The sequence below is a fragment of the Onychostoma macrolepis genome, chromosome 02, assembly GCF_012432095.1.
Source record: "Onychostoma macrolepis isolate SWU-2019 chromosome 02, ASM1243209v1, whole genome shotgun sequence".
Lineage (NCBI taxonomy): Eukaryota > Metazoa > Chordata > Actinopteri > Cypriniformes > Cyprinidae > Onychostoma > Onychostoma macrolepis.
In genome coordinates, this window is record NC_081156.1 from 782630 (window position 1) to 805290 (window position 22661).

A 22661-nucleotide genomic window follows, 5' to 3' on the forward strand; every position below is an offset into this window, starting at 1 on the left:
CGCGAATGAAGCGTTAAGCGCGAGTGATTTACATGTTAAGTCAATGCAAAGTCGCGAATAGACATCTTGCGGCGCGAATGAGGTGGCGCGAATTGAGCGTTTGACGCGCTTAACGCGTGATTCGCGCAAGTTGAAAAATTCGAAAAGTCGAAAATTCGCGCCGCGTTAACCAATCAGGAGCTTGCTCTAGTAGTGACGTGATTACGACGTAGCGAGCGGAGGGAATCCCAAACAATAATGGAGGACAAAATAATCATCGCTGTTTGTGGACACCCAGAGCTGTATGATAGCCTACATTTTCGTACTTTTACAGAAACAGGAATAAAAAGGATTTTGTTTGGAAGCAAGTGAGTGAGGAGGTCGGACAATCTGGTAAGTTGTAAAAAACGCTCTTTATACAATTTCAGCATATATTGTATTTTTATATACATATATTGTATTTTTATATACATATATTGAGACTGCAAGCTAGCTAAATTGAGCTTATTCGCCGTATTTTATCCATGTCAGCCATTTCGCAACGAGACAGGAGCCGTTCGCCTGGCAGAAGCCCCTCCCATGACGCGAATTCGCGTCTGTTGTGAAGTGAATGTCACGCGCGAATGAAGCGAATTTCACGCGCGAATGAAGCGAGTAAACTCAAAATGTTCAAGCGTCCAACTACGCGCGAATAGCGCGATTTATTCACGCAAGTCGCGTCTGGTGTGAACGCACAGTAAGAGTTTGACGTCGTATTTTGCCCGAATTGAATCAACGCCACTAATTTGAAAGCAAAATGCGCACAGCATTTTTCCAAGCCATTTAAAAGTGAAGGAAAGCGAGGAAAAGAGGGAAAACTCAAACGAACTAGCCCCCCAAACGGTGATACCAGTATTGAACTGAAACAGTATGAATTTTACAGAACTGAAACAGAACTGAACTAAAATATAGTACACTTATTTAATTTATTACAAGTTACACTTGAAGGTGTTTGGTCACATTTGACTGACAAGGAGTATGAGAATATATTAATGCTGTCTCTTTATCACTCCCCAGAATAAATTGCTATTGTAATACATAGTCAGCGTAGTTATCAATGTACAACTGATGCACATTGTGTGTTAATAATTACAAGAAATTGTTGCAAATATAGTGAAACTGCTGTCTGTCCCAAATAAACCCATTCAAACATATTGATGGTGCAAAGTTGTTTGGAACTATTATCAACTACGTGACGGAGAGATAAAAGCATGCCACAACTTTGAGTCTCAACAGCTCTGCATTTATGGCCAGCAAAGCCACCACGATAAAGTTTGAACAGGGTTTTTTTTTCTTTTTTTTTTTTCCAAGAAATAATTACAAATCGAATAATATAGCTGCATGCAGTAATAACAGGGCCAAGCACTACAGAAGCAAGCATAAGACCAACTGCAGAAATGAGTAACTGAAGCCATTTTAGGATGATTTTAGTCAAAACGGCTGAAAAATCATAAATACAACCTCTAGTAATATGATTTATTGGCTTATTGCCACAGTCATATCACCCTGCAGCCAAAGACTGGTTGCCCACTGAAGCTAAGCAGGGCTGAGCATGGTCAGTACCTGGATGGGAGACCTCCTGGGAAAACTAGGTTGCTGTTGGAAGGGGTGTTAGTGAGTCCAGCAGGGGGTGCTCACCCTGTGGTCTGTGTGGGTCCTAATGCCCCAGGATAGTGATGGGGACACTATACTGTCAAAAGAGCAGTTCTTTCAGATTAGACGTTAAACCAAGGTCCTGACTCTCTGTGGTCATTAAAAAAAATCCCATGGCACTTCTCGTTAAAGAGTAGGGGTGTAACCCCGGTGTCCTGGCCAAATTGCCGCCACTGGCCTCTGACCATCATGGCCTCCTAATAATCCCAAACAACTTGATTGGCTCTATGACTCTCTCTTCTCTCCACATGTAGCTGGTGTGTGGTGAGCGCACTGACACCGTTGTCCTGTGGCTGCCGTCGCATCATCCAAGTGGATGCTGCACACTGCTGGTGGTTGAGGAGAGACCCCCACATGTAAAGCGCTTTGGGTGTACAGCAATACACAATAAAAGTGCTGTATAAATGCATCATTCATTCAAGTCTGACCAATAGGTGGCGCTGTTATCAAATCGATGTGGTGTGTTCTGTGTGAGTTGACAATGGCACACACAAAGTTTGGTGTCAATAAGCCAAAGCATTGCAGAGATGCAGCCTCAAGTGTCATTTTGGCATCATGCCTCAAATTCGTTGCTGTGGTATGCAAAAACAGTTTAGTCTATCAACACAAAATCCATAACTTCTTGTCAGCATGGTCTGAAGATGATATGATTCGATTTTGGTGAAAATCTGACCAACGGTCTAGGAAGAGTTAGAAAAAGTAGGTTTTTAAAGAAAATCAAAATGGCGGACAGGAAGTTTGGCTGACTATGGCGACATTGTTATCACTTTCCTCAGCATGACCCAAGGAATCTATTAGTACCAGTCTCATTTCAATAGGCAAAATTCACAGAAAGCTATTCAAGAGGCATCAAGAGGCAAAATCCCACCACATTTTTTGTGTGACCTTAGAGTGTGCCCATACATATGTGTGTCAAATTTGGTGAAAATGTCTAATTTAGTTTTGGAGTTATAGATATTTTTTATATATTAGAAGAGAAAAAATGACTGATGGCCCACTTTGTTTGCATTTTTTGCCACTTACTATAAAAATTTTGGCAATTGGGTATTAGCATACAACTGGCATGCTATGTTTCTGAATTTCCAACAGTGGTTTTGTGTCGATTGGAGTAACGTTTTTTTTTAATATTGGCAAATGTTTTTTGCACTAAAATGAAATGTTGCACAAACCATAAGGCAAAACTTGGCATGTTTGGTATCGCTGGACTCGGAAAGGATTCAGGAATCTAAAAAGGTGACTCCCGTGAAAATAAGTAGACCACACCCAAAGTTATAAGCATGTGAATATTTGATTTTACTGCTAGGTGGCACTGGCTTGAAACTTCTCAGGCTCCTTCAGGGCATCGTGCTGATGACCCATACCAAGTTTCATAACAATACGTCAATGCGTTCATAAAACAGCATTTTACTTCAAAATTAAAAATGGCCGACACCCAAAATGGCTGACATGGGAAAATTGGGTATCATTCGACTCTGCATGATGCACCTAATCTAAAGAGACCAGTTTTGTGATTGGCCAAACCATTCAGAAGTTATAAGCAAAAATATGCATTTTTATATCTCCTGACCACTAGTTGGCACAGCGCCAAAACACTGCAGGTAGTCTCAGGCCATGCTTGTTATAACACACACCAAGTTTGGTCTCAATACGCCAAACCGTTGCAGAGATACAGCCTCAGATCCATTTTTGCAGACTTCATTCGTCTGTTATCCGAGAACGGTTAGAAGAATTTACTTGAATTCCATAACTTTTTGTCAGCATGGGCTGAAGATAATCTGAGCCAATTTTGATGAAAATAAAAAAAAAAACATCTAGGACGAGTTCGAAATAGTAGGTTTTTTTAACAATTTAAAATAGCGAAAAAACTAAACCTTACAATGTTTAACTCTCTGGGGTCGGCTGTCTCGTCGGCAAGACCAACTCGGTTTTTTTAAGATCAGTGCAAAAGACAGTAAAAATACTCTGTTGATTTTGGTCACACAAATAAGTGTTATACATCAATCGAAACTGTTAAGGGTCTACTTTTATTTGTGTACACTCACAATAACAACACAACTTTGTGCTTTTGGAAAAATAAGAAAACAAACAGGGTGTGCTCTCTGTCTTCTCCGTCTCCGCGAACTGTTTCTAGAAACGCGTCACGAAAATGAACTGTAACTCAGCAAATACTCAACACACAGACATGGGAGTTATATCTATAGAAAGCTTGAAGTGTCATATATTATCGAAAACAAACATTCTGTGATGAAGTAATCCGTATGAAACCAACACGATATTCAGTCTTTCCTGTCTGACTCATTATCACTAATGCGATCGCGCCCCCGTGCGGCTCGCGCCGTTCATATGTAAATAGCCACGTGGGACGTGCACGCGTGCAAACGCCCAACACAAACAAAGAGCGGAGATCCTCATCGCGGCTACTGTTACTGCTCGCGCTGAGTAAAGGCAGGATTTTCCTCGAAAGAAGAACACGATTTCATCCAGTAGAGGAGATCAATCTGATGAGTAAGTAATGTTTCTTTTTTGCATTAGTTACCATGTTATTGTGACAAACTTGAACACATTTACTAACAGTTAGTTGGGTTTTTCCCAAACGACAACATGATGAATGCTACACGTCTAAGAATGTTTAGACCATGTTTATTATTAATACTCTGTTCACAAATAGATTTTAATAGCGTGCTAAACAATAATAATTAGTTTCTCAGATATAAAATCTCATTTTTTTATAGTACAAAGTACATCCTTTTATAGTACAAAGCATGCTTGAGTCTGTGGCTACAGAATCATATCATAGGCTACTATAAAATCATATATACTAGGCTATATGACTACAAAATCATAGTTGGGTTTTTCCCAAAATATAATTCCTGACTACAATGTTTGAAATCATGTAAAACATTTTGAATTTGAAAGGCAATTCATTGTATTTAAATTTCTTACGGCGCGATGATGTTTTCATGCTCTATATAAAACAATAAAAGTAATATGAGTACACTGTAACACGATGAATGCTACGAGTCTAAGTATGTTTAGTACGTTTATTATTAATAGCCTACTCTGCTCAGAAATAGATTTTAATAACGTGCTAAACAATAATAATTAGTTTCTCAGATATAAGATTAATTTCTCTTTTTTCATGATAGTACAAAGCATGTGTGAGTCCATGGCTACAAAACCTATATATACAGATGTTCCTGATATTAACATGCTCACAAATGTTTTTTTTTTTTTTTTTTTTGTATTTTATTGAATCAGATACCAGCACCAGATGTATCCTGATGTCTCTTCAAACTGTTTTCCTCTGAGAGCGCTGTACCAACATCAGATGTTCAACTACACTGATATTCTACGTTAAAACAAGCTCCTTGACTACTGATTATGTTTTTTTCTTCTTGAATCCATGGAAAGAAGTAGAAACACTTAACACGTAAATAGCAGGTATGATTTACTTGTTTCACTTGTTGAACAGAATCTGTTGCAGGAATGACTCAAAGTCTGTTCACATCTCTGTGGTTAGATCAGTGTGCACAATAATGTGTCTTTGACCTTCATTATGTATGTTTTGATTATACGGTGTTGTAAATAAAATACAAATAATTAAAAAAAACCTTTTTCAATCTCCTCACATTCTCTCTTACCTGCCTCAAAGTCACAGTCACACTGATTAGAGGCCATTAGGGGAGGGCCCTTTGTCTCTCAGGTGAGACTCACTTAATATTCATGGCCATTACCACTCCCTCGCATATAGACCCTTGATCACAAAACACAGTGTTTCCCCTATGTTTATAGCTTTTTGGGGGTTCCGTTCTTTTCCTGACATAAAAACATTCCTTTAATTAATTTTTTAATGAATAAAAATTAAACAAGTCTTATTTTTTTGGAAAATAAAGGGGATCTAATATTGATAATAACATTGAAGACATTGTATGATTATTCCTTAAAGATAAGGTTTTAATAGTAGTAGTCTATGTTCTGCCCAATGTCTTCAAGTGAAACCAAACTTTTATTTTGACGGGTTGCCGTGAATACCTTTACATTTCTGTGTGTATATGAGGATAGTTTTTCTCAAATGAAATGGTCAAATGCTCACGAAGTGACTCTCAGAGCAGTTCTGGAGATGTTGTTCATGCATTTATGTCCTCATTTAGTGAGACGACAGACGTTAATATCGCCGCAAGCGTCACGCGCGCTTCTGTATGAGTAGTGAACAAACCCGCGCGTCTGCGCCATACATTAGCACAGAGACAGGCAGAAGTCATATTTAAATAGTCGTTTTGTGGCTTAATATTTACAAATAGGTGTGAGAGTGTGCTCACTTCTGTGTGTGTGTGTGTGTGCGCACAAACCGGGGCGGAACTCCGCTGTGCGGCAGAGAGCGCGACCATGTAACGTAGAGACAGAAATGACATGCCGTCGTGTAAATAAGATAAATAACATAAGGCTATTTAGTTTGTTTAATAAAAGAACAAGGTATAGACCTGTTATATAGGGAAGGTAACATTGAATGACTTCTTTTGTGGTCTGGCGCTATAGAGAAAATAAGATTAACTTGACTTTCAAGGGGGGCGGGGGCTGCCGTTGGGGGGGTGGGCCGCCCCTAAAATAATGGTAGGGGAAACACTGAAACATGTCTTGAAAATTTTAAATCAATGTATTGTTTTCTGTGAATGAGTAAGCAGAATGATTTTCACATAATTTTGAAGTAAATATTCTAGCCTACAAGACAGATTACTCAAAAGTCTTATTCAGAACTATTTAGTGTGGGTTTTAAGGCCTTATTTCAGCTACATTTTTTTCCCCAAAACTTACTAACCATGCATAATAATTTTTTTTCTAAAAAATGCAAACATGTACATCCATCTTGGTCACATATTATTGTAGCACAATTTGTGCTGAATACAAAAAAAATTACATGTTGGTCAATAGTATGTTTATAAGTAGCTGAAATAAGCACAAATATCAGGGCATGTCAAAACATCTCAAGGGCCCCAAAATGACCTCAGACCCCAGAGGGTTAAATTTTGCACTTCATTCAAGACGACGACGAAGAACACAAAGAAGAAGAAGAAGATTACGATGACCAACGGATATGCTTGGCCCCTATTTTGACTATTTGTGCACACCTCTACCATTAACTCTTGAATTCCTTGGAATGCAATTAGATAAATTTATATTTGGCAATTACATTTCCAATGCAACTTTCTATGAGATGAGACCAATTCATTTTAGAGTTAACATTAAGTTAACAGTTTCAGTTCTGAAAGCACTAAACATACCACAAAATATCAAGCAAAGTACACTACTCACCATCTTCTGGATTTCTTTCATTTTAACAGGATTAGTAAGAACCCCTCTCTTCTTCTCCTCCTCGCGTTTTCTGAAAACAAAATGGGGATTACACTTACTGTAAACAATTTATCTTACCAGCCTTTTAAAGGGATAGATCACTCTAAAATGAAAATTAGCCAAAGATTTACTCACGCTCAGGACATCCTAGGCATGTCTGACATTCCTCTTTCAGACGAACACATTCGGAGTTACATTCGACATTGTCATGTCTGTTCCAATCTGTATAATTGCAGTGAATGGTGCCTGTTTCTGAATCCGAAAAAAAGTATTCAACCATCACAAAACTACTCCACACGGCTCCGGGGTGGGGGTGTTAATAAAGGACTTCTGAAGTGAAACGATGCATTAGTTTAAGAAAAATGTCGATTGTTTCACTTCAGAAGTCCTTTATTAACACCCCGGAGCCGTGTGGAGTAGTTTTGTGATGGTTGGATACTTTTTTTTTCGGATTCAGAAACAAGGGCACCATTCACTGCAATTATACAGATTGGAACAGACATGACAATGTCGAATATAACTCCGAATGTGTTCATCTGAAAAAATAATTTCAGACACGCCTAGGATGCCCTGAGAGTGAGTAAATCTTTGACTAATTTTAATTTTTGGGTGAACTATCCCTTTAAGGTATTTTCACAGATCCAAATAAATATAAATTAAACTCAATCTACATTATTTCTGGCATGAAGTTGATTACCACACACACACACAAATGATTAACAACACATCACTTCTGATTGGTCAGAAGTGTGCGCGTGTGGTGGCGGGAGAGAGGGGTATTAGCCTTGTTAAAAAAAAGAGTTTATGTATTAAGCTAGCATGTCAGTTATGGACACGCCTGCATTTGGAGGAAGGTTCAGATGTGTCACTCATCAACAAGTCCATTAAAAACAAATGGAGATGGGCTTGGTATTGATATTATATAGTTTGTGATATTAGCTCACTTTGTGGCAAAATCATTCTCTGTTGGCTTTTATTATTTAAGAATTAAAACCTTGTGCTGAAAAGTTATGCAAATGGTTGAAGTGCCCCTATTGCGGGTTATGAAAGGTTCATATTTTGGTTTTGGGAGTCCCCAACAACATGTTGACATGCATACAAGGTCAAAAAACACTTTCATTTTCTCATAATATGCATTTATTTTTACCTTATTTGCTCAATGACTCCCAAACGATTCGTTCAACGATTCATTTTTCCAAACCCCTCCTTTGCGTGACGCTAATCTGCAGTGATTGGTCCAATTTCATTTAAAGCAGTGTTTGTGAGCTTTTAACACTCCAAAAGTAGCACCTAGTGGCAAAGGATGAATTTATATTTTCATTCAGACCTCGTACCCATTAAGCTCACGTACCCATTAAGCACACTTCCATTTTTGAGATCAGATTATAAAAAGAAAAAATTATTTATTATCCTACTTGATGTCTTAACCAATTGATATGTTTGTTACTATATACAGGCGCATCTTAAATTAGAATGTCGTGGAAAAGTTCATTTATTTCAGTAATTCAACTCAAATTGTGAAACTCGTGTATTAAATAAATTCAATGAACACAGACTGAAGTAGTTTAAGTCTTTGATTCTTTTAATTGTGATGATTTTGGCTCACATTTAACAAAAACCCACTAATTCACTCACTCAACAAATTAGAATACTTCATAAGACCAATAAAAAAAACATTTTTAGTGAATTGTTGGCCTTCTGGAAAGTATGTTCATTTACTGTATATGTACTCAATACTTGGTAGGGGCTCCTTTTGCTTTAATTACTGCCTCAATTCGGCGTGACATGGAGGTGATCAGTTTGTGGCACTGCTGAGGTGGTATGGAAGCCCAGGTTGCTTTGTTAGCGCCCTTCAGGTCATCTGCATTGTTGGGTCTGGTGTCTCTCATCTTCCTCTTGACAATACCCCATAGATTGTCTGTGGGGTTCAGGTCAGGCAAGTTTGCTGGCCAATCAAGCACAGTAACACCATGGTCATTGAACCAGCTTTTGGTACCTTTGGCAGTGTGGGCAGGTGCCAAGTCCTGCTGGAAAATGAAATCAGCATCTCCATAAAGCTTGTCAGCAGAATGAAGCATGAAGTGCTCTAAAATTTCCTGGTAGATGGCTGCGTTGACTGTGGACTTCAGAAAACACAGTGGACCAACACCAGCAGATGACATGGCAGCCCAAATCATCACTGACTGTGGAAACTTCACTCTGGACTTCAAGCAACATGGATTCTGTGCCTCTCCACTCTTCCTCCAGACTCTGGGACCTTGATTTCCAAATGAAATGCAAAATTGACTTTCATCTGAAAAGAGGACTTTGGACCACTGAGCAACAGTCCAGTTCTTTTTCTCCACAGCCCAGGTAAGACGCTTCTGACGTTGTCTCTGGTTCAGAAGTGGCTTGGTAGCCCTTTTCCTGAAGAAGTGGGAGCGTGGTGACTCTTGATGCACTGACTCCAGCTTCAGTCCACTCCTTGTGAAGCTCTCACAAGTGTTTGAATCAGCTTTGCTTGACAGTATTCTCAAGCTTGCAGTCATCCCTGTTGTTTGTGCACCTTTTCCTACCCAAATTCTTCCTTCTAGTCAACTTTGCTTTTAATATGCTTTGATACAGCACTCTGTAAACAGCCACACCTTTCAGTAATGACCCTCTGTGACTTACCCTCTTTGTGGAGGGCGTCAATGTTCATCTTCTGGATCATTGCCAAGTCAGCAGTCTTCTCCATTATTGTGGTTTCAAAGAACAAGATATACCTGGAATTTATACTGTAGGGATGGTCATTAATTGAAACTCAATTGTAAATATTCTAATATTTTGAGATACTGATTTTTGACTTTCATGAGCTGTAAGCTCTAATCATCAAAATTAAAACAAAAACACACTTTTGAAATGTTTTACTTTACATGCAATAAATCTAAAATATGAAAATTTCACTTTTTGAAATAACTTACAAGAAAAAAAATGAAAAACTTTCACGACATTCTAATTTATTGAGATGCACCTGTACATCAGTGTTTCCGCTACATTCATTCTGCCGTGGCAGGCCGCCACACCAAAAATCATCCCTGCCACGGCTGCAGCTTCTCAGTAACATCATAGTGACACCACTCGCATCATTTACAGTCGGGTAATTAGCAGAGAACAAAGAGCAGGACTTGAATTTCAGCACCGGTTTGTGGCTATTAATAATAATTCTACTCATTCCCACAGGTTCCGTGCTTATAACGCGATGACAGATGACGCAATGTATCATTTGCACGTGCTTTTGAGTCTTGCTCATTTAAAGTTAAAGAACTCACTCGCACGCTCTTTAGACCATTTTCTGTGAGCACACAGGTCACGATAAACTAAGGAGAGCGACATCTTTTAATAATTAAGAGAGTTTGCAAATGTGATATTTATTTAATACAACAGTTCAATAAACAAGAAGTTAAAATTAAGTGACTTACATTGTCTGAATATAACTACTGCCTGATTTTGTGCCATTTCATCAAGGAAAGTAGTTCCAAATAAAGTAACAGCTGAGCCGCTGCGCATCTCTAAAAGCAAACAGCGGTGTTTCATTCATGAATGAACTGCGTGTTTAAATGAATCTAGTGAGTCAGTGATTCATGATTACCCATTCATATGCTGCATTCACGTGCCATCGAAATTATCGTAAATACGAGTTTCCTAGTCCGAAATTGGCCATATAAGGCCTCTCTAAGGCTGTTCATGTCCAATTTCCGACTTGGAAGCTCGTATTTACGATATTTACGATAATTCCGATAGCACGTGAATGCAGCAATAAAGACAGTCACTTGCTTCATTCCTGAATGAATCAGCCATTCGAACGAATCAATTGAATGAATGATTCAGTGATAAAATCAGTGACTTGCCGCCACCTGCTGGCGGCTTTAGTTTAATTTTTAAAGTATAATTTCAGTTATTTAAATTAAGATTTCTATATTCAACATTTTATATTTAAAACATTAATCTCAACATGAATTTATGAATTTAATTGCACTCATGCCACGTCTGAGGTAAACGTACCTACAAGCCACTTTTGTGTTCTTCTGTGCCACCTTTGTAGTACAAATTATTTTTTTTATTAATACTAATTTCATGATTGCTAACTTATGTCTTATTCTACTTATATACACGGTTTAAATTAGAAATTCTAAAAAGCTTATAAATATAATTTTCTTAATTTGACATAGATGACATACTTTTAATAAAATTTGAAAAATGCCATTAAAAAGGTAAAAAGAAAATGCCCCTAAATCACTTTAAGGAGTCAAATATCAGCTTGTATTAGGAAGGCTAATTTTTGATCAGAATTTTTGATTATTGATCAGAAGGTGCTCCTAATTTATTTATTTTTTTTATTAGGACAACAAGTGCTCCTAAAAAGAAAAGTAAGCATAGAACCCTGTGCAACAGTATATTCCCTTCAGCCGCTCAGATGACGGGAGTAAATGACTACTGCTATGTTCATGATTACATCCAACAACAAAACACCTCAATCGCTTAGGAGTCATTCTTGTCACATGCTTCGCGGTGAAACGACTAATGACAGCTCACTCAGGGCGGGTCTGAGGTAAGACACCAGTGCAGTCTGTGCTAAAACGCTACTGTCAATCAACAATCGTGGGAAGGGCCTCCGTCTGTGTGACGTCACACGGACAAACGGCTCGATTTGAGAAAGGGGTAAAGATTTAACGAGATTACAAAAAAAAACACTGGGTGGATTTTTATCATTTTCATCATTATAGGACCCTTTAAATATTTTTGTGTGAGACATTAATATTCTAGTTGAACATACCTTTTTGTACTGAAACCAATATATTGGGCACTAAAAATGTAGATTTTGATGAGCTTAATAAGTACATTTACCCTATGGCTGTGGAATGGGGTTTGTGTGAGAAAATATTTTTGCTTTAACATGCAAATGGAAACCAAAATCAACACACTGAGGGCTAGATTAAAAATCACACTGTGAAAACGACCCAAGCAGCCACAAGGAGGATGAAAACCACAGGAGTAAAGTTGGCATCCAAAAGATTGTTCATTTGGTGAGGATGTGCAAATAAATATGTTTAAGAGCTTAAAATAAAGATTGCTGATAAAACAGTCTAAAACTAGAACTTCTAAGTACTTTAATCAGTACTAACTCCCCTTCAATTAATTGAGGCTGGAATTTTACATGCAACACAGCACTACAATCATGTTCACAAGCTCTCGATTCATCCAACTCTCCCTTACTACAGGTGACAGCCATCTTCAATACACATTTTTCCCGCTCTTACTAATTGGAACATACCATGTTTGTCTAAAACTCTTGCCTCACAATCTATACACCAGAATTAGGAACAAGAGTTAAGTAAATAAATACAAATAATAACAATAAAAAAAAAAGAGGATGGATAAAATCAAAACATATTTGCACAAACATTTCCATAAATTAGCCAAAATGAGCTCTTCCCCTCAAGTTCGCACTTACTGCCATGTCCATTCAGCTAGATCAGGAAATACATAATATATCAGAAATAATAAGAACACAGTAAAACACGAGCATTTCCACCGGTTCGCTCGTACTCCATGGGGTTGTCTGTATCATTCCACACCTCCACGTTCTCACACACTGAACTCCGCTTCTGTCGCTCGTCTGGACCACGCAGATCAGTGTGCACCCTCATCAGCTCAGTGTGACATGCCAGTGCGTCCTCCTGGGCCTGGATCCCACCACTGCCACCATGTATGATAACAACACAAGCAGCCACAAGGACGATGAAAATCACGGGAGCAAAGTTTGCATCCAAAAGGTTGTTAATTTGGTGAGGATGTGCAAAAGAATACAGTGGTGTCCAAACTTATTAGAACACTAGTATTAAATCACCAGCTAAAAAAGATTAAGTCAGTTATTTCTATATTTTGCTGTAGTGTGTAATAATCCAGTGAGATTTTTGTTTGCACAAGGAGTCTCACAACAGCCAATAGTCCACACAGAGATCTGATCTCATCATAATCCAGTCTGTCTGGAATGACATAAAGAACAGAACAAACTGAGACAGACTAAATCCAGAAGAACTATGGCAACGTCCTACCTGCAAAGCTACAGTACTGTTAAAGGAACACTCCACTTTTTTTGGAAATAGGCTCATTCTCCAACTCCCCCAGAGTTAATAAGTTGAGTTTTACCGTTTTGGAATCCATTCAGCCGATCTCTGGGTCTGGCGATAGCACTTTTAGCATAGCTTAGCATAGATCATTGAATCCGATTAGACCAGTAACATCGTGTTCAAAAATGACCAAAGAGTTTCGATATTTGTCCTATTTAAAACTTGACTCTTCTGTAGTTATATCGTGTACTAAGACCGGCGGAAAATGAAGTTGCGATTTTCTAGGCTAATATGATTAGGAACTATACTCTCATTCCGGCGTACCATGGCCGCAGCAGGCGCAGTGATATTACGCAGCGCCTGAAAGTAGTCCCCACCTAGCTGAATGGATTCAAAAACGGTAAAACTCAACTTATTAACTCTGGGGGAGTTGGAGAATGAGCCTATTTCCAAAAAAAGTGGTGTTTTCCTTTAAAAGTTTTAAGCACTTGTGTAAAAATTCTGTAAAATGAGGATGTTGTCAAAAATGATGTCAAATAGATTTTCTTTCAATTAACTACATTAAAATCAACATTTAGTGTGACCATCCTTTCCGTTTAAAGCAGCTTTTGCCCTAGGTGCACTTGTGCATAGTTTTTCAGGTAGCTTTGCAGGTAGGTCTCTTGAAGCATCTTGGAGATCAGCATTCTTTGTTTTAAAGGGTTAGTTCACCCCAAAATGAAAATTGTGTCATTAATTACTCACCCTCATGTCGTTCCAAACCCGTAAGACCTTTGTTCATCTTCGGAACATAAATTAAGATATTTTTGATGAAATCGGAGAGCTATATGACCCTTCATAGACAGCAACGGAACTGAAATGTTCCCAGGTCCAGAAACGTTGTAAATACATCGGTAAAACATGTGACATCAGTGGCTCAACTTCAGTTTTGCGATGCTACGAGAACACTTTTTTTTTTGCGCAAAGAAAGCAAAAATACCAATTTACTCAACCATTCTTCTCCCCCGAGTTACGTCTTCCGCCATTTTGGAGAGTATCCAAGTATTTGACGTAATCAGCGTTGTTTAAGTTCGGGGGGGAAAGTGCGCGCATGAACGAAAGCTGCGTAAGGATCGTTGTTTACGCGAAAGCGTGCGTATGCATTGTGATACTCTCTAAAATGGCGGACGACATAACTCGGGGGAGAAGAATGGTTGAGTAAATTGTTATTTTTGTTTTCTTTGCGCAAAAAAAAAAGTATTCTCGTTGCGTCGCAAAACTGAAGTTGAGCCACTGATGTCACATGCTGTTTTTTTGTATTTACTACGTTTCTGGACCTGGGAACATTTCAGTTGCGTTGCTGTCTATGAAGGGTCAGATAGCTCTCCGGTTTCATCAAAAATATCTTAATTTGTGTTCCGAAGATGAACGAAGGTCTTACGGATTTAGAACGACATGAGTGAGTAATCACATAATTTTCATTTTGGGGTTAACTAACCCTTTAAGCTCTTAAACATTTATTTGCATATTTTGCACATACTTACCAAATAAACAACCTCTTGGATGCCAACTTTGCTCCCGTGATTTTCATCCTCCTTGTGGCTGCTCGGTTCATTATCACACACCAAAAATCAATGTAAAAAACTAAAGTTACAGGCTGATCCAACTTGCATGAAGTTCATCACAGCAACTTTCGGACGCTCCGATATATAATATCCAAGAGGTTCTCAATTGGATTCAAGTCTGGGGAACATGAGGGCCAGTCAATGGTATCAATGCCATTGTCATCTACAAACTGCACCCTTTAGCCACTGAGGCCAGGCATGATCACGCGTACCAGGAGGAACCCAGGGTTCACTGCACCAGCGTAAGGTCTGACAGCGGCCCTGAGGATTTCAGCACGGTACCTAACAACAGTAAAGGAACCATTGGCTAAAGCTGTGTGAAGGTCTGTGTGACCCTCCACGGATAATCCTCACCAGACCATTACTGACCCACCGACAAACTAGTCATGCTTGATGTTGCATATAGCATAACGTTCCGACAACGTTCATTCATAACATTTTGAGCAGTGTATTTGCAGGCACAAATACAGTATCTCACAGAAGTGAGTACACCCCTCACATTTTTGTAAATATTTTATTATATCTTTTCATGTGACAGGGTTAGTCAATCCTGCTTTCTTGCAATCTGTGTTCTTCTGACTTTACTTTGTAGCAAGTAACGAATATGCTTCAGAGAAATGTATCAGAGTAAAAGTATACATTTTAATTAGGAAATGTAGTAAAGCAAAAGTTGGCTGAAATATAAAAACTCAAGTAAAGTACAGATACTCCCAAAAATACTTGAGTACTGTAACAAAGCATTATTACATAGTTGCATTACACCACTGACTGAATCACATAAAGAGCCATCCATTTATATTCACTGAAGTTGTCGATTAGTTCTGTATAATTCTATAGAAGAATAATGCTACTCATTTAATAAAAGTAGAAATCTAATTAGAGTAGAATATAGGGATGCTCCAATCAGGATTTTTGCAGGAATTTCTTGTCATGGTGATCAGCCGATACCGATGCCGATACTGATGCTTCAAGCTTTGTATAACATACAGGGCCTGAATTTCTTTTTTTAAACTGGGGGGGAATTCCCCCCTTACATGGGTCACATGGGGGGGATTTAAAGATGGGGGGATTGATAAATTGACACATCGGGGCTAAATTAATCGTCTTCATTTATTTATGTCTACAAATTTTAATGTATGGTTTTTAAAACAGCTTAATTTTTCATGCTCTCCTCCAAATTGACATTAGGAACTGTATTAAAACTATTTATGAATGCCTTTCAGAATCAGTGTATTTCATATATTCCAGTTCAATTACTTTGTTTTTTTTTTTTAAATTATTTTATTTTATACAAAACACATCATGATCTCCTTCAAACTGACATTAAGAACTCAACTAATATATGTCACTTAATGTTTCATTATTTTGAGTTGCTTTCAGTTTTATGCCTTCTGAATGAAGGAATGTCTCAGCTTTCTAAGATATGGGCTAATTATTTTTTTCTAATGTTTAATCAAAAATTATGATAAAAAATTAGCCATCCCATTACAGGGTGATATTTGACTCAAAGTGTTTTTCAGGGGGAATTTTATTTTTATGGTATTTTTCTAACTTTATTAAAAGTATGTCATCTTTTTTGTTAAATTTTTAAAAATACATATTTATAAGCTTTTTAAAATTTCTAATTAGAATAAGAATAATAGGATAATCAATTTAATCAGTACTAACAAAATTAATTTGTACAGAGATGGAGCAGAAGAACACAAAAGTGGCTTGTAGGTGTATTTTCAGACGTTTAAGAGTCTGAAAATACAGCCTCAGAGTTGGTATGAGTACAATTAAATTTATAAATTCATGTTGAGATTAATATTTTAAATATACAATTTGAATAGGTTATAGAAATATTACATTTGAATAACTGAAAGATACATCAAAAATTAAACAAATTGCCAGCAGGTGGCGACAAGTCACTGGTTTGATCACTGAATCATTCATTAAATTGATTCGTTCGAATGGCTGATTCATTCAGGAATTATGGAAGTGACTGTCTTTATGAATGGGTAATTGAATCACTGACTCACTAGATTAGTTTAAAAACGCAGGTTCATTCATAAAGGAGACACCGCTGTGTTTGAATGGAGATGCGCAGCGGCTCAGCTGTGGCTATGATTCAAACTATTTTCATCGACGAAATAGAGCAAAATCAGGCAACAGTGTTATAGTCAGACAATGCAAGTTACTTAATATTAACTTCTTGTTTACTGAACTGTTGTATTAAATCAATATCACATTTACAAACTCCCTTAATCATTAAATCGGTCACTCTCCTTAGTTCATCGCGATCTCACAAAGATCCATTATAATCAACAAAGCTCTCTACACTGCATAATGAATCTCTTATTTACATTGTGTCTACTTTGTTAGTTTATGAAAGGATTCATGAGATATGTCCGTTACATTACTCAACTCTGCAAAAACTAAAATAAATATTTTTTCATAGTCGCACGCAGTAGTTTTCAGTCGCATTTGCGTGCGGCTCAGAATATTAGAGCGTGTCACACAGCCTTGTGTGAATAAGATCAGAGCGACGCAGGCCGCGGAGAGCACGCCGATGCTGCAGGACTCACAGTCAGAGAACACCGGTGCAGCGCTGTTTGTGGAATTAAATTCTAAATTAGAGACGGACTGTTTGAACCGGTGATTTCTTTTTTCGCTGATGTGAATGTATTTCATAATTTGATCTGAGATTAAGCAAATATTGTGCGGGAATTTCTCGCATTATAAAAGTTAAATTTGCGGGAATGGTTTAAATTATGCGCAATCCCCGCAATCCCGCGCCGAAATTCAAGCCCTGACATATGTAATAATGTTATAGCCTGGTAATACCAAACTCTGCTACTTCGCTTTGCTTCGTAGACAGAGTCTGGTAGGGCATAATTGACAAGCGTTTACTTTCTCGTGGGCGGGCGCTTGTCTGAAGTTTAAAATCATTGGTGTACCCGTAAGCCAATCACATAACGGTTGGTTATGACACATGTTTTTCGCCAGCTCAGCTGCCTCGAACTTCCGCTGTAAACACAGGTATGCAGCGAAAACATAACCATCGAAATACCAGAGTTAAGATGGCTGTGAACGACTTTTGCAGATTATGTGAAGTAATCACATCACACACACACAATCACAATTATCGCCTTGCCGGACTTTGGCCTCCCCAGTTTCTTGCTGACGATCGGTAACAGTTGATAAATTAAATGAAACTTTTCCCAAAGCCTGTCGGGAGTAGGGCCACAACATCACCTCCATTCAAAATGTGAACCAAACACTTCTTGTTCGGGCTTCAGTTGGCAAATGCCGGGAATATTCTCCACAACAGAGCGAATAGCATCTCCATGTCCAGCAGTCTCCATGTCCACTGTCATTTTAGATTTCCCTCACCTAAACTACAATCTTAAATTCGGTGCTTAGCGTCTACGTCACGGCTCCCAGCCCGCCCTCTGTTCGTTGGTTGGCCCAGCTCCTGCGGAGCTGGAGATAAACTGGGAGATGGTTTGCTATATCAGACGGAGTACAGAAGCGAACTGAAATTGAGCGGAAGTATGAAGTCTGAAGTAGTCAGGCTAATAATGTTATATAAATAATCACAAAAATGATTCCTTATACAGTGAACATTTTAATATGCCTTTAAAATGGGGTTTATGCATAACATTATGTATATCAGGATACTTAATATAAGACAAAAATAAATACATACAAAATGGAGCAGTCTGATGCAGCCCACACAGGTTATTTAAACATTATCCAGTAGTAAACTGTGGAGGACAAAATAAACATTTAATCTACTAAAATTGAGAAGTCTGATGTAACTTAAACATTGTCCAATACAAATCTGAGCAGGACAAAATTAATTTAAAAAAAACAATAACAAAAAAAAAAACATTTAAACTCCTAAAAGAACTAATTGGAGTAGTTTGATGCAACGCATTAGGTTTAATTTAACATTGGACAAAATAAATAGAAACATTTAAACTCCAACATGGAGAAGTCTGATGTAACTCATAAGGTTTAATGCGGTCCAATATAAGACTAAAGAGGAAAAAAAGAAATAGAAACATTTAAACTACTGAAAGAACAAAACAGAGTAGTTTGATCACGGTTATATCCACAGGCGCTGCGGATAATCCACGGGTCAGGTAATAAAAAATGCTTCTGATTATTTGCGAGTGGGTCGCGGTTGGATAAAATAAATCATAAATGATGCAAATATTAACTACATTTTTTCAGCAGGCAGATTTAATTTGCATGTGTCCTGATCGGGAAGTTGCAGTGACAGAAACGGTGACATTCCAGATAGAGTTTGAAAGGAGTAAAGCCTGTGTTAATGCTATTGAGTAAGCTGATATGGCCAAAGAAGATATTTTTTTTTATAAATGAATATTCGTTTAAAAGCAGCCCATGATCAGCGTATTACGTTACCGTTACTCCTTATGGCTCCTACGAGATTTTGTTCCGTCCTCCACACGGTGCCATATCACAAAAGACCAGCCAAGCAACGCGGAGAGCCGCTTCAGAAACGTGTCGCAGCTGGCCGGTATAAACACAAGCACTGACTAGAGCAGCCACTATCAACTCCGGTTCCTGTGGAGCTGTAACTAGCCGCAGACGTGTGCAGTGATGCGCAGATCAGCTCACTAACGTGCGGCGCCAAATCATTTATGTCCCCACGTATCATGTACGTCCTCACGCACTGGCGTCATCAAATTGCGATCGGTTTGTGAGATCGGCCAAATGTAGTGAGTACCAATCGAGTCATAAAATGTGATTATCAGCCGATACCGATCTCCGGCCAATCGATCGGAGCATCCCTAGTAGAATATATACATTTTCCATATGAAATGACATTTTGCACGTTACTATGTACATTTTGAATGCTTCCCAACTCAAGCTCAGTGCTTTACTGTCAAATGTGCATTACTAAGAAATTAACACGTAATATTATTAGTAACTGTACTCATCAATGCAAAACAACAGCAAATTTATGATTAATTATAAATTAAACAGATAGTTCTGGTCCTTGATTCTGATTGGTTGAGCCACATTCGAAGCCGTTGTAAATTACACTACTACCTTTGTTTACTTTGTGTGTTGCTTGGCAACCACTTTGTTCCAACCACAGGTTCCAACCACAACCGTTTCTGAGGAACTACATTGTTTGCTGGAAAAATACTGGTTTTATTAATATCATTACACTTATTTGCTCTGTTTTATTTTGTGAAACCTTACTAAGTATATGGAATAACCGTTTTATAAAAGCAATAAGCCCCGTGAAGCCATGGTTTACAGTGAATTTATAACAGCTAAGGGGCGTTGTTAGGCACGACGCCAAGCGGAGCTTATTGTTTCTTGGGGCTTATTGCTTTAAAATACCCATTATATTTTGCTTCACCTGTTAGTCATGTCTCAATCTTGTAATGTATATTTAAATAAATATTTTATGAAGCAAGTTATGACAGCCACTGTGTAAATGATTATATTTCATCAACAAATAGAAATCGTAGCCTATAATTTAGAAGTTAATTTAAAAACTGCATTGAATGCAATTTACATGTTTGCCTACAAGTTTTTAATTTGAGTGTTGATATTACAGTTAAAAATAAATAGTAATTAAACTTAAGTTTGGGCTCTGTTGTTAATTATAACCTTATGGTAATGAAAAAGGGCTCCCTATAGTTCAGAGCAGACGCTGAGGTAGATTTTTAGGCCTATAGATTTATTTTTTTATGAGGTAGATTTAAAGAAAATTAATTAAAATTGAATTTATTTAAAGAAAGAGCAATTTGTTCAGTAAAACACGGTTTATTTAAAAAAAAAAAATGTATATGTATATATATATATATATATATATATGTTTAGTATTTTTTTTTCCTCCAGCTGTACTGAAACCATACTGAACCGTGACGTCAAAACCAAGGAATTTCTCAAGCATGAACATTTGTGATTAATAAATGGCAATTAAAGATCTTGCAGGCCGACCTACAATTTGTGTTTGACTTTTTCCCCGTTGTACTGAAATTATAATGAACCACAACTTCAAAATCCAGGAATGCACTGAACCATCATTTTTGTGTACTGTTACAATACTTTTAGTTCAAAATAATAATACCATTCCAACTTACCGGATCTCAAAAAGAGGGTCTTCTCTGATCTTGGCAGCCATATCATTAGTAGAGACAGAACTTGTAGGGTTAAATATAGAACCCGGCAGGAGTCCTGTCTCAGCTGATGGACCACTCTCAGGTTCCTCATACTGCTGTGTGATCTGCTTGTCAATGGGGCGACCAAGAAGGTATTCCTCCCGAGAGATCTGTCCTGCTGGACCCTGGTACATCCAGTCCAAACGGTCATCTTTCTTCCTGCAATGTTGACAAATGTGATATTACATTATAGGCTTAAACCTGCAAGTCTGTTATTATTACTAAGTCCAATTATACATTACGTGTTATGTATTATAACGTCACACACTTAACAGCGCCTGTCTCTTGTGCATATCTGGTAATCTCTTCTCGGGCTCGCTCCTCTTTAAGCTCCTTCTGCAGCTCTTCGATCTTCTTTCTCTCTGCCTCATGTTTCTGCTCAGCTTTCCAAACGCGCTCGATGTTTTTCAGAGTTTGTGGATGCCAACTCTTTTTCAAGTTCTGGTGATATGTGTGGAGATAATACAGATGTTTTGTGTTAAAAAAAAACAGATGAGGAGTTAATCACATTTATTAATTAACTTATTGGTTGCTTTGTTGGGGACACTTGATACTTTCAATATTATCGACTCTATCGCACCGACACTATTGGTTGAGAACTGAACTGAGCTGGATGTTGTCCGCTTTTTAGAGCAGCTTTATAGCAGACTTTTGTTTGCGTTACTGACGCATTATTTTCCTGTTTAACACGGTAAAGCTGCTTTGACACATTTGTATTGTATAAACTAAAGCGCTATATAAATAAAGTTGACATGACTTGGTAACCGTTGAGTCTGTTTTATTTACGGCCAGTGAGTGAAACTGGTAACGTACGTTTTCATAAACAACCTGAACTGTTAGGCCGCAATGGGTATCATTAGCAACTGCGCTACTAAAAAAAACCTTAAAACAAAATTGTACGTTACTTACAAGGTCACCACCTCCCATGTTGTTGAGTCCGTACTAATAATGTTAGAAAGTGTTAGAAATTATTATTGCAAACACCCAACCCAAATGCTGCTGGCGGGTATTTGCACTTCTATTTTGTGTTAAGGAACGTCCTTCCTTCTTCTTCTTGTAACGTTTATTGGCGGTGGGCAAGCCAACTTTTGGTGCATTACCGCCACCAACTGAACTGGAGTGTGGAGGGAGAGGGAGAGAGAGAGAGAGAGAGATTAATACATATATGCACCATTTGTAAGCAGCCCAGCTGCAATTGCTTTGGCAATACAAATGTATAGTTTTTGTCATGCCAATAAAGCACAATTAAGTTGAATTGAATTGAGAGAGAGAGATAGAGAGATCCTGACCAAGTACAGGCTCAGTGAGCACAGTCTGCAGACACAAAAAGAGCTGGTTACCCAGAGAGCAAAGAGTTTGTGCTCACTGTGAGACAGGAGAGACTGAGACAGAGACACACTTCCTTCACTGTTACCATTTTAAATCAATCAAAGACATCAACAAATTCACAAACATCATAAAGAACTTTACAGCTATGACTGAAGAGGAACAAATAAAGATAGTATTAGGAGAGGGACAGACAGCACTGGCTGCGAGATACATGTGGACGTGCCACAGCCTGAGAGACAGCAGGTGAACGTGTATAATGTGTGTATTATGTCTGACCTCAGTGTGTTTCCCTACTGTCTACCACAGTGACCCTCAGCCTGTGTGTGTTTATGTTAAACACTGCACTGTAACCGATTTTTTGTAATTTGAACAGTATTTTACTGTATTATGTACAGTAAGATACTGTAAAATGTATAGACAGTATT

General features: G+C 38.1%; 1 protein-coding gene across 1 annotated transcript in view; it reads right to left on the reverse strand.

Moving 5' to 3' along the window:
* Positions 1 to 21975, reverse strand: part of cwc25 (CWC25 spliceosome associated protein homolog) — a 53167-nt gene extending 31192 nt beyond the window's left edge. Inside the window, exons 1-4 of the mRNA XM_058749653.1 lie at positions 21817 to 21975; positions 21176 to 21348; positions 20830 to 21066; positions 6982 to 7051 (exon numbers count right to left, since the gene is read on the reverse strand). Coding sequence (XP_058605636.1) covers positions 6982 to 7051; positions 20830 to 21066; positions 21176 to 21348; positions 21817 to 21834 — 498 coding nt within the window. The 5' untranslated portion in view covers positions 21835 to 21975. The remainder of the gene's footprint in view (positions 1 to 6981; positions 7052 to 20829; positions 21067 to 21175; positions 21349 to 21816) is intronic.
* Positions 21976 to 22661: the final 686 nt, after the last annotated feature.